This window comes from Symphodus melops (assembly GCF_947650265.1).
Source record: "Symphodus melops genome assembly, chromosome: 2".
In the NCBI taxonomy this organism is placed as follows: Eukaryota; Metazoa; Chordata; class Actinopteri; order Labriformes; family Labridae; genus Symphodus; species Symphodus melops.
In genome coordinates, this window is record NC_136692.1 from 17825576 (window position 1) to 17839529 (window position 13954).

General features: G+C 38.6%; 1 protein-coding gene across 1 annotated transcript; it reads right to left on the reverse strand.

Moving 5' to 3' along the window:
• Window positions 1–5078: 5078 nt before the first annotated feature.
• pus10 (pseudouridine synthase 10) lies at window positions 5079–13950 on the reverse strand. The gene is made up of 18 exons (XM_079337999.1): window positions 13782–13950; window positions 12584–12718; window positions 12199–12489; window positions 12022–12108; window positions 11577–11611; window positions 11356–11470; window positions 10341–10402; window positions 10041–10086; window positions 8816–8880; window positions 8648–8733; window positions 8451–8576; window positions 8293–8349; window positions 8121–8197; window positions 7477–7532; window positions 7255–7372; window positions 6791–6933; window positions 6174–6273; window positions 5079–5847 (listed from the first exon to the last, which is right to left on the reverse strand). Exons 2-18 carry the CDS (start codon window positions 12707–12709, stop codon window positions 5809–5811), a joined length of 1629 nt encoding a protein of 542 aa, XP_079194125.1. The 5' UTR covers window positions 12710–12718; window positions 13782–13950; the 3' UTR covers window positions 5079–5808.
• Between the last annotated feature and the right edge of the window lie 4 nt (window positions 13951–13954).

Here is a 13954-nt window from a genome sequence, read left to right on the forward strand (position 1 = left end):
GTCAAATGTATGCTGTCATAGCACACAAACAAATATATACTTCCACAGCCCTGCACACAGATCAGACTCAAGTCTGCACTTTGCTCCAAACAAAACTAATTTGTCATTTTCCAAAATGAAGAGAATACCTGTATGTATACCTCGAAGAAGATCCAAGCTCTTTGAGTTAGTTGGCTCGATGAAGCCTGACGTTGCAGATCAAGATATTGGGTTTCACAAACGTGGTTATGATCTTTCTCTGTTTACTCAGGCTTTCTGCTTCAGGCTGTGCACACGCCACCCCTAACCGTACATTTAGCCCGTCATGTGACGCTTCTTCTGCACAAAGAAGAAAGTTTACTGGCTGTCTGCTAAAACTAAAATAATGAGAATAAATGATTGTTTGTAGTCATAAACCTCACTGCTGCTTCACGGAAGGGGAGAGACGCTTCAGTAAAATATTGTGTTAATCTTTAATTTTGCCATCCGACAAATCGTCAGTGCTTCTTGTTTATTTCTAACGTGACGACTTAAAGTGGACTTTGATGATAATACACATGATGTCAGCACTATTAGAAGCAACTGCTATGGTCAGATAGCCTTTGACTTCATGAAGATATGTTAACATAACTTTTCATATTTGGTCACAGTCTATTTAATATATTGAATTGATGAAGACTAATCAGTCACTTTTCAGGATATTAGGAGCAAACATAAAAACGCAACGTTTCTTAATTGAAAGTGGTGCAACGGATCACAAATCATTTTTTGTCACAAAAAAATCAGATATAACTTTTGTCCTCCTCAGCTAGCCATGACTCAAATGTTATTGATGTATCAGGTCATCACTTTTTCTTCACACCGCTACAATTCCAATATAACAATAGAAGCAGTTAGATAAACCTGAGCTCCTTTTATTAAGATAAAACCTGAATAGCTGTCTTTACTATAAAAAGCATCATCATTTCAATAACAGTATTTGTAACCACCATCAGTGACATTTCTCTAACCAAACACATCAGTGATCTTTCTATGAATAATGCATTTTCTCTAATCTCCAAAAACCAGCTTTGACAATGTTGAACACGTAAAAACAGACACTGTTCGTTCAGTGCATGTATCTTTGCACAGGCTGCACCTGAATCGAGTGTTGTGAGTTTGGCAGAAAAGGGAGCGTGCGTTTAAGGCTACATCTTCTATTTATTTATTTTTTTTGGACCAGTGCAACAAGCTTTAGCGTTACTAACCATTCCTGACTGATGTTATACGCAGCCACCAGCGTACACCTGCGTGATACCGTAAATGTCGACGAGGTGAAATGAATAAAAGTAGAATCTGCATTAAACGCAAAGTAAGCATCCACAAGGTTATATCAACTCTTCGCAAGCTGTTTCCCTTGGAAATGTCATGAAAAAGTTTGGAAAAATCTGATCGACTGTGATCCGTTGCACAACTACTCAGAGAGAGTGATGCATACCTAGTACTGACCAGGTTAGAAGTTTAGAGTAAGTTACCATGGTGATTTTGCCGTGTAAAAAGGGAGCCAGTTTTGCCACATGGAAAACTCAGACTTAAGGCTCAGCAGACCTGGCTGGACCCTCTAATCGTGTTTTGTGGTGTTGTGGTGTTTCCCTCTGGTTTGTTTGTTTAACACCTAGAGTCAGTTTGTCCGGTGAAGCTGGAACCTGTAAGTCTAAACTGAGGAAATGTTTTTGCTTAACTTAGGCTGTTGAAGTTTTGATGGGGAAAAAACATACATACTTAAGTCATCCTCATTTTTTTTCTATCATTTGTCAAGGTTGGAATGACACCCTCTGTGCCCCAGTCGTCTGTGTTTGTACAAGCCTGGAGGTTTTTAGACTAGCCAAGCAGAAAGAGTGAAAGACAGCTGGACTTACATTACCTGAAGTCCTGCAGACTTCTTTAAAGCTGATTAATTCAAATCTATCCTAACTCACAAACATGTTACATGTAAAAAACGTGTTGTTTCAGTTAAGTTGTAGCAGCAAAAAGATGCTGGACTCTTTGTCAGTTTTTGTATTTATATCTGTGTGAGAGAGATTGCGAGTCTGCCTGATGGTTGTGTATGTGCAATAAGGTTGGAGCTGTTCTTCTGTTTTAAACTTTGTGAGATAAGTGAACAAATGTCTTCAAGCTGGAAGTCAACACTTAATACGTCTGAATTTGGCAAAAACCAGAATTGAGTTCTCCACTGATCAACTTGGTTTCCCATATTCTGAAACCGACTTTTAAGTCTGAACCAGTCTGTCAGGGTTCCTTTGCACAGTATTGCACCATTGTTGATAAAAGTATGTTTCTCACAGGTCTTACTATAAATCCTGGAAATGGTTTAAGTCTGTATGCTCAACATAAAACTAGCTATATGCTTATAGCTGCAGACAGGTTATTGCATTGAAATCAAACGTAACGAGTGCTGCCCTCCCAGAGGACTCCCATTAGACTCATATCTAATGTGAACTCCTTATTTTTGTCCTTTTGGCTGTGATATATGTTTCACTTGTGAAAAAATGATAACTTTAATTAGTTTCTGGAGCAAATTGCTGACTTTTTCTGCTCTGCATAATTCAGTGGTTCCCGCACTCATTTGAAAAGGTTCAATGTTGATTTCTGTGATCGTCAGGTCTTAAAAACTGATTATGTTGGTGAAAGATTTTTTGGAAATGGTTTCCTGATGCTTGTGTCGTCTCATACTTTGAGGTTCATGTGTAAGAGTGACTACAGGTCCAAGAATTATGACTGTGTAATGTATGACAAAGATCGTCTTGATTGAACTGCGAAGGAACCCTGAGTGCACACACACACACACACACACACACACACATAAATACCATTCATATTCACAGAAAAACACAGACATACAAAGACTGTTTTATGAAGATAAATCAGGAGTGGAGACCTTTATTAAACATGGACACTAACAGAAAGAAGGCTTCCAGCTCCACATGCAGGGGTTCAGTCCCCATCTGTCCTGTCAGTATTGTGAATTAAAAATTATTTATACACACGTTGAAAATCTGAACTGAGGTTATCAATAAGTCACTAATCATGTCACAGATCACGAAAACTGAGCCGTGAGACACTCATCTGAGAAGACTGTGAGGACTGCCGGAAATATGTTGCCCCAAACTACTTCTAGGTGTAAATATGCAATGCCTTTTTTTGTCTTTAGTGGCATTTTCACAAACGAAACATAAACATTTCTGTTTCTGTGTGACAGTACTTCAAGCTTGCTGAAGATAATAGTGACAGAATAAAAAAACAACAGATGACTCAAAAACTGCATCTTAGAAAACATCAAAAAAAGGAAGAAAAAAACAAAGACAATGTCAAAAACTGGACCCTTCCATTGATTTTTTTCTTTGGGACAATACATCGACTTATCGTCCAAGGAGGATGTTTTCAAGGAGACAAACCCTGCCTCCTGCCTTCCTTCTTTGGCCACCATGGTCCCTGAAAATGATCGTCTGGTTTTCTGAGAGGACATGACTGTTACTGTGGAGTCTGCACTGTCCTGTTTCCCTTCACTCTATTTTAAAAGAAAAAAAACAAAACAAAAAGGGACCATGGCTGTCTTTTTTTCTTTTCTTTATTTTGCAGTGATGATTTTATCAGGTTGTTTCTATCCCATCATCCATTTCTTCTCATTTTTGTACCATAGTATACGTTTTATTTATTTTGGTCATTCTAGGCAGTGTTACCTTGTATGTTGTTTAAAAAAAAAGGCACCTCTGGAAAGTCGATGAGGGATGAAGATGATGGATGCATTAACTGAAGTCTTTTTATTCTTTTCTTTCTTTTCTTTTTTTTTTTTTTTTGGATCGTTTGCTTGTTTGTTTTCTTACCAAAACATTCGGGCAAGAACCCAGTAGTGGACTTGCGTTGCCGTGGTAGTATTTATTTTGAATTAAATTAAAAGAAATACATTTCAGGGTTTCTGCTGTTATGACTCTTTATTTTAGTTCAATTTATATTTTGGGGAATCTTTAACTTTCAGGGCAGGTAAGCTATATGGGTCTTCATAAGGCTTGGTGTAAGGAACTTTTATTTTGTGTTGAAAGTCAATTTCATGACCAGTGAAGACAGAAAAAGTCTTAGTAGGCTTACTTTTTAAAGCAAACAAAAGACTAGAGGTTTTTTGACAATATAGGTGGGATTTGAGTTTTTAGAGCTATTGAACCTGTATAAAGATAACAAGAATCTTTTTGTTTATTCAATATAACAAGTCTCTTCATGTTAAATGGTGTCTAATCATAAACGGTACAGAAGAGTATCCACGATTGTGAATATGACAGGTGCAAACTTATCAGGGATGAGAAAGGTGAAATGGATCCAAACCCTTAGGGGGGTCCGGGGCCATGCAGAATAGTGCTTACCATGTCCCACTCAGAGCTGATGTGATGGGCAGCCACTATGCAAGTAGTTCTTATAAGGACAGCCTGAGTGCAAAATGATACCGTTATCAAGTATGACAATCTTTTTGCATCTTCTATCATACAATATGTAACATTTTCAATACATTAACCCTATGTTCAGACAGACCTAAAGATAGAAAAAAAAAAAAAAAAGGAGACCACAGAGGTGTTGAAAATGTTCATGAAAAAAGCGATGACTGCAGACCTTTTGAAAAGTGTTCATGATAATATAAGCTACAATGATGAAACAAAACGCCAACTTGAATGAGCCAGACTGGTCGATCCTGCTTCATGGAATGACCCCCTGGAATGTTGCTTATTTTCCATTTTTCCAGGTAGCTTTCATTTTGAAATTCGTCATCGGATTGTCTTGACATTTGGTAAATAACATTGTGAAGTGGTGAACTCCCAGTCTGGTCTCAAATGAGTCATTCACAACAAGGTGATGCAGCAGCAGCAGCAGCAGCAGCGGGGCAACTCAAAAAAAAGAAGCATCCACATCAGCACACCAAAGCCTAAAAACATACTGCCACAAGCTGAATCAGATTCATGATTCATAAATCCCCCCCCCCCAAAAAAAAGATCAAAATGGCAAATTTCGTCGAAAGGTGACAAGTTTGCACCCGATGACAACAAAAAGGTAGAAACATGCATGGCAGGCATATGACTGTTTTAGACTTTATTCTTGAAATGATGCTTTGACTTTATACAGAACTTGGACTTTATTCTCAGCACTCAGTCTTTATTCTAAGTTTCAAACACCAGGTCTAGAATAAGATGAACGTTTAACTTCTGATTTTTTCTTCTGAATCATGGTGTAAGCTGCTGAGACTGTAAATTGAGCTCAAAGAATCATAAGTAAGAGCTAAATCTGCAGTCAAACCTTTGAGTGTGAGATTTTTCGAACCAGCAACCTCATGCTTAAGACATAGAGACCTTTCATCTCGTGCCACTCTTAAGCAAAAGCAGGACAATACTCCCCAGTGATGATAGAGGTGTAAGAACTGAAAGGTCTAAAAAGGCTATTTTTATATTTTGATCGAAACAGAAAACAATCTGGTGTTTGATGCTGCCTCCTTTGTCTGCTGGCACGGCTACAGGCCTACAGTCTTGTTACGAAAATGATTTTCCTTTTTCTAACCAAAACGAAAAAAGATCGCTAAATATATTCTTCAACATTTTCTGAGATACGACTGAAGAGGCAAATCTCGAATGAAAACATAACCAAGACTTCCCAGCAGCCAGAAGGTTTATGGTTTTAAAGTTCTTCTTCCAACCAATGTCTACATCCAGCACCTTCTAAGTCTCAGTCTCTTGGTCTTGAACTGCTGACAGAACCAGTTCAGTCCCACTGAGGTCAAACCTCAAGTCTCTCACGTGCATGACGGGGCAGCATTCACTCAGGTATGGATGGAGGCCAATCCACATCCACAGACTGAAACAGGAGTCAAACAGAAAGACAACAAAGTGAAAAAGAAAAACATTACAACTTTCACATTTTGTGAAAAGAGCAAAGCTTGCTCCAACAAAAGTTAAGATTTGTTCAGATAAATTCCTCCAAGGCAATGTTTACATTCCTGAATTCCAACAGTCCATTAAAAATGTCACAGAGACTAGAAAACATATACGCAAATACTAACCAATTACTAGCCAATAATATAAACTTTGCAGAAAGCTTATTGTAAGTTTATATGAATGTAATGACTTTATCGTGCTTTAGCACTTAGATTTAAACACAGATATTATAATCACTGTTCCCACCTCCACATCCAGCTCCAGGATGTCTGTATCCGTCTTGAGCAGCTCACACAGGTTGGGTTTGGTGCGGCCGAAGTCTCCGTGTACGAACTCTTTGATGTAACTTTGAAGTAAAGTTCAGGAAATTTCAGAAGTAAATCGTTTCACAAAAGCAACAACTTTCAGGAATCGAGATTTCAAATTATTTTGAATAGCTGCTTGAAATATAATGTAATTCAAAGTGTGTTCAAAATGTTTGTTAAAGTAACCGGATTTTAACTTGAAGTGTGATTAAATTTAAGTAGTTACCAGTTACCAATTAAGACAGTTATACATGCTAACTTCCTGTAGGGTTACAAATGAAATTCTGACTGTGAATAATTTCTTCAAAAAATAAAGTTTTAGTCTTCCAGTCCACTTGTTGGGTTAAGACATGTAAGATTGGTGAATTAAGTGCATGGCGTCAATGATGGATCCAGTTAGCATGCTAATATTCTAAAAGTTAAATGCTAAACATCAACTTTCCAATCCTAAGCCAAACAAATTGCCCACTTCTCAGAGATTTCAGCGCGGTTATGCAGATACAACAATTGATTCAATTTGCTGAAAGTGTAGAAAAAGCAGACGAGATGTGAGGATACGTCCCCGCCTGTGTCTTCAGGCCCAGGTAGAAGTGATGAGAGTCCAGGAAGCGGGCGTTCATACTGTGGATGACTCTCTGACGAACAGCCAGTGCTCGTCGATGTAAGACCCTCAGAGGAGTCTTCTGGTCAAGAGTCAGATCCTGATGGGATGAAGAAGAAAAACAGTCTGACATTATAATCGGGTTGAATGACTAAATTCAGACATCTTGTCAATTCCTACATCATCAGAGCTTTTGCCACTCCAGATATCCAAATAGGGATACAATAAATCTTTGGAGTTGTAATGAAGTCTCTTTAATGCCCCCAAAAGTGAGCTATGTTAAATATAAAACAATTATGTGTATGAATCTGGTCCTTTTCTCATTTAAATTGATTTGAAAACAGATCAAATGTTTGTGGAAACATTGGAAGATTAATTCAGCAGTTTGCATCTTAATAGCAACAGCTCAACATTAAGTAACCTTAATGTCATCAATGAAGGTGATGTCTTCTCTCTCTATAGGTTTCAAGGTCCAGATGAGCGCCGTGTACGACTTGGTTTTCTCCTCCTCCCCCTCCTTCATGCGACTCATGGCCTCCCTGAACAACACAAGCACAGACGTTTGTTTCATGAACTGTTGATGTTTGATAATGCCAGAGTAGTTTAGAGTTAAAGTCATTTAAGCTCTTACATGTTCTCTTACCTAGTCACAATCTGCAGGTCTCTTACTCGGATTTTATCTGAAGATGCATTTATGGTCTAAAAAAAAAAAGACAAGATTGACAAGAATTAGTGAAAGAACATGGGACGTTAAAGCTGCTTACTGCAACCAAATATACAGAAAATCTAAACAAGAACACATCAAATTCAGACATATCACTGATCTATGAAGATGAACTAAATCTCTTTCTAGGTGGAGAAATCTTTTTAAAGAAAAAAACACTAATAGCTGACAGTTAAAAGCTCGAGGGCAGCCTTAAATGATGGACAATTGTTATATAAAGGTTGCTGTGCTGTGAGAAACCTTTCATTTGAATATTTCTTGTAAAGCCTTGTGAACTTCACAAAACTAATGTCCTGTCGCCTTTCCCTGTGGAACATGGACCTTTGGAGAAACATGAATGTACAAAACACTTTATATGCTGGACATGATTTCATTCAAGTCTTTTAGTCCACAGACATTTCTTGCATTTATTCTTTTTTTTTTTTTTTTTTTACTGATAAAATCACTTAAAAACTCATTCAAGGGCATTTTTGAGCATTCTTTACATTCTACTTCAGATTGTGTTACATTTATTTGTAGTGTGAGAGATGTTTTATAATTTTGGTAGAGTTGATGAAACTGACCTCCTGCAGCTGCTTCATTTCCACTTTGCTGAGTCGTGATCTGTGAGGATTCAGCAGCTCCATTGCAAACGGACGACCTGTGGACAGTTAGGAAAGACGCACAAATGTTATTGTACACATTCAAATTCAGATTCTGTAGGTCCAGCTTCACATTTCAGATTTTGTCTGTTACCGTTTCCAAGAGTCCGGACATCCACATCTTCCCGACCAGATGAGGAAAAATTAAACCCTGTAGCCAATCACATCAGAGTATTTTGTTTTTTTTAGGATAATTTCAATGTGTAGTTTAACATTTTTCTGAGGTAGCTGGCCAGTAAAGGATGGACTAACCGTCAGCTCTGAAAGAAGACAGGATGGGTGCAGCAATCAGCTCCTCTACCGAGGACTCCATCCTCCTCTCTCCATCGATCAGCCAGGGGGTCTGAGGCAGACTGCGGCAAAACTTGTTGTACCTCCCTGACCAACATGAAGAATGTCAGTATGAAAAGAAAAAGATCAAACCAAATGTGCTCACGTGCTAGAAATACCTGCCACAAAGACTGACACGTGGAGACACTGGACGTCCTGAGAGATGCAGCTGCTGGTCGGCTTTGCTGGAGGGCACGGGTAATGTCTGAAACAAAACATGAACAGTTAACTCTTAAAAATTCTTGATTAAAACACATCAAGAACTGGGAAATGAAAACAACTCTTACTTTTGAAATTTGGCTTCAGATATCTTTTCCAGAGCTTTGACCACAGCCATCCTGGTGAACACCGACTGAAGGCAGAGAAAAAGACTGTTTATTGAAGTCCTGTAGTATCAGACCATCAGACGGAAACACACAGACGAAGGAAGTTTATTTTCTGACTCTAAATCTATTATATTACTAATGTTGGCATCCTTGTATCTGTCAGAGGAGAATTGTCATTACACTGACAATATTAAAGACATGGGAGTAGGGGTGCTGGTAGCCTCGTTGTTAGTGTGCCCCCGTGTCCAGAGGCCGATGTCCTCAGAGTGGGCAGGCAGGGTTCAAATCCAACCTGTGGCTCCTTTACTGCACGTCAAACCTCTCTCTCTCTCTTCCCCCTCCCTCCCTCCCTCCTCGATTTCTGACTCCAGCCACTGTCCCATCTCTAATTAAACGTCATACAAGCCTGATAAAGAAGAAAAATAATAATAATAATAATGATAAAAAGTTTCTTAAACTTGCTGTATTTTTAACCGGAAAACAGTCACACAACTTTTAAACTGTTTGATTCTGCAGACGTCTTCAAGAAAACTCTTCTTACTTCTCAGTTGATGTATTCCCTATGAAAAATATTTCCTTTATTACTCTTTTGTCTCACTCTGTATTTTTAAGTCTTCTTCAATACAGCGTGACATTCATGTAGCAAATCATGGTCCCATTTAAATGCCAATTTCATCATATTAAGTACAACAAAAGGGCGGGGAATCCTGTAATTGACAACTTGTTACCATGGTGACATGGTGATCAAAATGAAAAGATTTCTTTAAAATGCTGTTGAATATAATGTGTTTGTTCGTACATACTGTTGGTGTCACTGTGCTACAGCTGAGGTAAAAGCGAGAGGAAGATCACTGGTAGGTAACGCTATGTGTTCACAGAGTGGCACATGGCCTCGACAGCGCACAGTTATATTGGCTTCATGTAATCAGGACATTTATCATAAAAAAACAAAACAACAACAACATAGGGTCGGCATCAGGGAGAGGAAGTCACAGTCAAAGTTAAGTCACTTACAAGATCTAATGGCCTTGAGGCAGTACTACACCAAGCATATACATGAACATAGACCATAGGCATCAGTGAGAGAAATGATTGGTCAAGGGATGCAGTCCCTGTTATTTATCTAATAAGAAATCAAGTAAGCTTTATTTCACAAACTGTTCCCTGTTACTCTGACGCTTCTTACCCGTTTGTTCTTGGTGGCTTTAAAGCAGTCAGGACATGTTGATGCTCTGTAGGAAGGAGGTAGAACAGCACTTTACTATTTAGCAATTCAGTTTTAAAGGACATTTGTCAACTCAGGTCACAGTTCATTTCTTATCACTGATCTTCAGTTTGCCTCTGTCAAATACACATGCTTCATAATGGTGATCATGAATCAAATAAAACTGAATCCTGCTGTCACATTCATCTCAAAATGTCATCTGTGTTTCAGAAACCTCAAATTTAAGCTTATCCCAAGATTTTCATAAAGTTGAGGACTTACAGGAAGTGGCAGTCGACGTCTGTTTCTGGGTGAGTGAATTCCACACCGACCTCGAATAAACTCTGATAAAATAAAAACAAACACAGACACACAGAATCAGCTCCATCTCTCTCTATAACCTCATGCGGACATTAAATGTCACTCTTTTAGTTGGCGGGAGGAAAGATGAATCAAAGTGTCCTGTGGATCCAAAAAACGCACCCTTCATGAACAGAAGCGAATGACAAATGTGAAATGTAAGGTTTGAAAATGAGTTCAGACAACTTTATTTATCCCAGAAGGGCAATTCAATTTGAAAGCCTACCAAGCTACAAGCAAAGACAACATAAAGGAGACAAACACATCACAGCAGCAGTAACAACAGTTCAGCAGATCAACAGGTCAACCAATGAGAGACCAGCGCAAGAAATCTAGAACTTCATAAATACGAGGCCAGGAATGTGTCTAAAAGATGGATCCATCAAATGAATGGACCTCACAGGTCCCATCACTTCACAGTAACAGCCAACACAGACAAGTCAGTTCAATTGTTCAGCATTCAGCAGCCTGATGGGATACAAGAGTTTAGAGTATCTGTTGGTTCTCCTTGGAGGGGCAAGACAGCACCGTCCAGAGGGCATTAAAGAAAAGACAGATGAGAGGACATGTTCCGGTTGATTTATGATCCCTTTTGCTTTCTGGACCACACGCTCCTTCCACAGGGAGCTCAAGTCCTTTAGCCGGACTCCAATAATCTTTCAGCAGACTTTTACTATGTGGTTCAGACTGTTCTTGTCCGTTACAGACAACCCATTGAACCAACAGGTAAAAGAAAATGTTAATAGACTTTCAATAAAAGACTAAATAAAAGCCACATAAAATGCTTTGGGAAACACAGTCTCTGCATCAAAGGAATTCTCTGTCGACCCCTTTTCATGACCGACTCAGTGTTTTCAGAAAACTCGAGTTCAGACTTGAACACTGGTGACTGTATAATTTTGATTGGTACGGTTCCCTCTTCATGGGAGTCACCTACCCTGGTAACCACAGCGATGCCTCCCAACTCCTTTGAGACGAGGCCCTGTAAGATCCATTTGAAGGCCTCTTTCACCTGGATGATGTCGTCTTTGTCCACTGCGACGCTCTTCTCTCTGGATGATCAAAAATAAAGTAAAAGTGAACTTGCAAAAACACAGCCTGACTGAACCTGCAGTGATGGTAAACAAAAACAACGACCGTCTAGAAGAATGAACTTACCTCAATTGGTTTTTCACATGAAGCCAACAGGCGTGCTGCAAGATTCAAAAATACATTTTACAGCCGATATGACAGAAACTTTCCTTGCAACGAGAGTAACACATTTCTACTTGGTTGGGCTCTGTAAAAAAAATAATGAATTAATAGATTTCTAATCTTCATTTGAAGGAGATCTTTATCTGACTGTGTGTAGAGCTGACAGCCACAGGCTGAAAGTTAAATGAGATAACGGATATTGGATGCACTTTTGAGCTGTTCATGTTGTTCTCTAATGTTGGAGGAACGTGGCACCACTATTACATTTTGGATTATTAATGATATTTAATCTTATTACAATCTTTATGCACATCAATAGTCAATAAATTGAGAAGATAAAGAACATAGTAATAAAACATGAAAGAATTATCAGTAGCTATCCGAAGAGAGAGTAGACAGACAGACTGACCTCCCGGACACACAGCTGAGCGGGCAGAGAGACGGACAGCACCAGAGTGTCGAACTCGTACTTTTCTGCTTTTACTGCATCGGCTATCTGCACACATCAACAAAAAAAAAAATCACATTCTTCAAGATGAGTTACACTTTGACTCTACAATAAGTCTTTTTTTTTAAACCCACACACCTTTATGGCCTGAGTCGTGCCACAGATTTCCTGTAGGATCCCCAAACACACTACACACACACTCGACTCTTCAGCCTTCAGTCTGACTCCACCAGCAGACTCTTCCCCTGATGGAGTACTAGTCACAATGGGCTCCAATTTAGCTCTTTTACTGGGTGGGTCGTCAGGCACTTCTGACCCAGCTGCATCCTGGGATTTGCTGTTTTCTTCAATAGATTCTACTGCTTCAGGATCCTGTGGTTTGCTGTTTTCAGTATCACTGATAAAAGCTTGAAGTTCTTTAAGTGTTTCCTGTAAAAGATTGTAAATGTCATAGTGGATCAGAAAGTTAGACAATTTTGGGGAGAACAACAGCGATTTAAAAAAACTTCAAGTGAACACACACCTGATGGGGCCGTCGGTAGGCAGCCTGAACACTCACACAGCAGAACCTTAGGACACAGCGTGCACAGCAGCCAGCAGACAAAAGCTTCTTGATGATGGGTTTATCCTTTTCCTTTAACGAAAGCATGACTCCGGCCTGCAGAAGGTGCAGACACATTAAGAAAACAGCTGCTCAACTGATAAAACCCTGTGACACCCAATTGAGACATCAATGCATGCTGTTTCGGCTTTTATTCTCTTAAATTAGATTTAAAGGATCTGTTCCATCATCATGTCATTTATTTATGAGTACATTGGTGCTGAGTGACAAAATTCTGTACCACAGTATTAATGCTGCATAGATATTGATGGAATGAAAAAAAACAAAAGCAACTTGAACCCAATATCATCATGCATTAATATATTTTTTTTTCTTAGGAAAATGGGGATTAGAGTTTTTGTACAACTTGATAAATACAAGTCTTAATTGATATGGTGGACACAATTCTTGATATTTCTCAATAGCACAGTATTTATTGTATTCATTTGTTATTCAAGTGATTGAAGATATTAAAAGTACGAACATTGAACAACTACAGCTTTACTGATCAATTTTAAACAAAAGCTGCCATGAGCAAAGGAAAGAGACTGTCTAAATTGCACAGATTATATAATCTGTGCAATTATATTATATATAATTGTCTGCAATTTGGTCATTAAGACAAGAAATTACCAAATGTTGGGTTCCTTGGACTTCTATTTTTGTTATCGACCATGTATCGATTTTGTTTGATTCTTCTCCGTAGTTTGTTTGTTTTTAAACTTCTTCTAGGTTTTATTGGCTTCCAGTGTGTTAATCGTATTACTTTTGTCGTATAAAACATGTTGAATCGTCATTTTGCTGAAAAGTGCTATGAATAATAAACTTATTTACACTGTTGTTTGTGCTGTGTAAATTAAACACAATATAATTTCTTTGCACTGCAAAAAGCCAGAAAAGTAATGACCATAAGGTTTTTGTTTTTAAAATAACTAGTAAACTGATCATTGTGCTGGACACACATGGTGTCGATATTGAGCTGCAGGTGAAAACACCATGCTCGAGCCTCTGGTCTATGCTAAGCTAATTTAGCCTGCTATGAGCTTTAAGGAGCCATCATGAAAGCAAATGAACTCAGAGGACACTGAAAGGTTCAACACAACACCTGTCACAGACCTACCTGACACGAAAGCGGCCAATTCAATACTCTGAACTATTAAAAAGAAATGAACAGGATTCCGTTTAACATGTTGTCATCTTGTGTGATGTTTCTGTCCAAACAGGCAGAGCTAATCAACCAAGATCGCCTTGTTTTAACAATTAAGGTAACACGTTTTGCTACAGCAACACAAA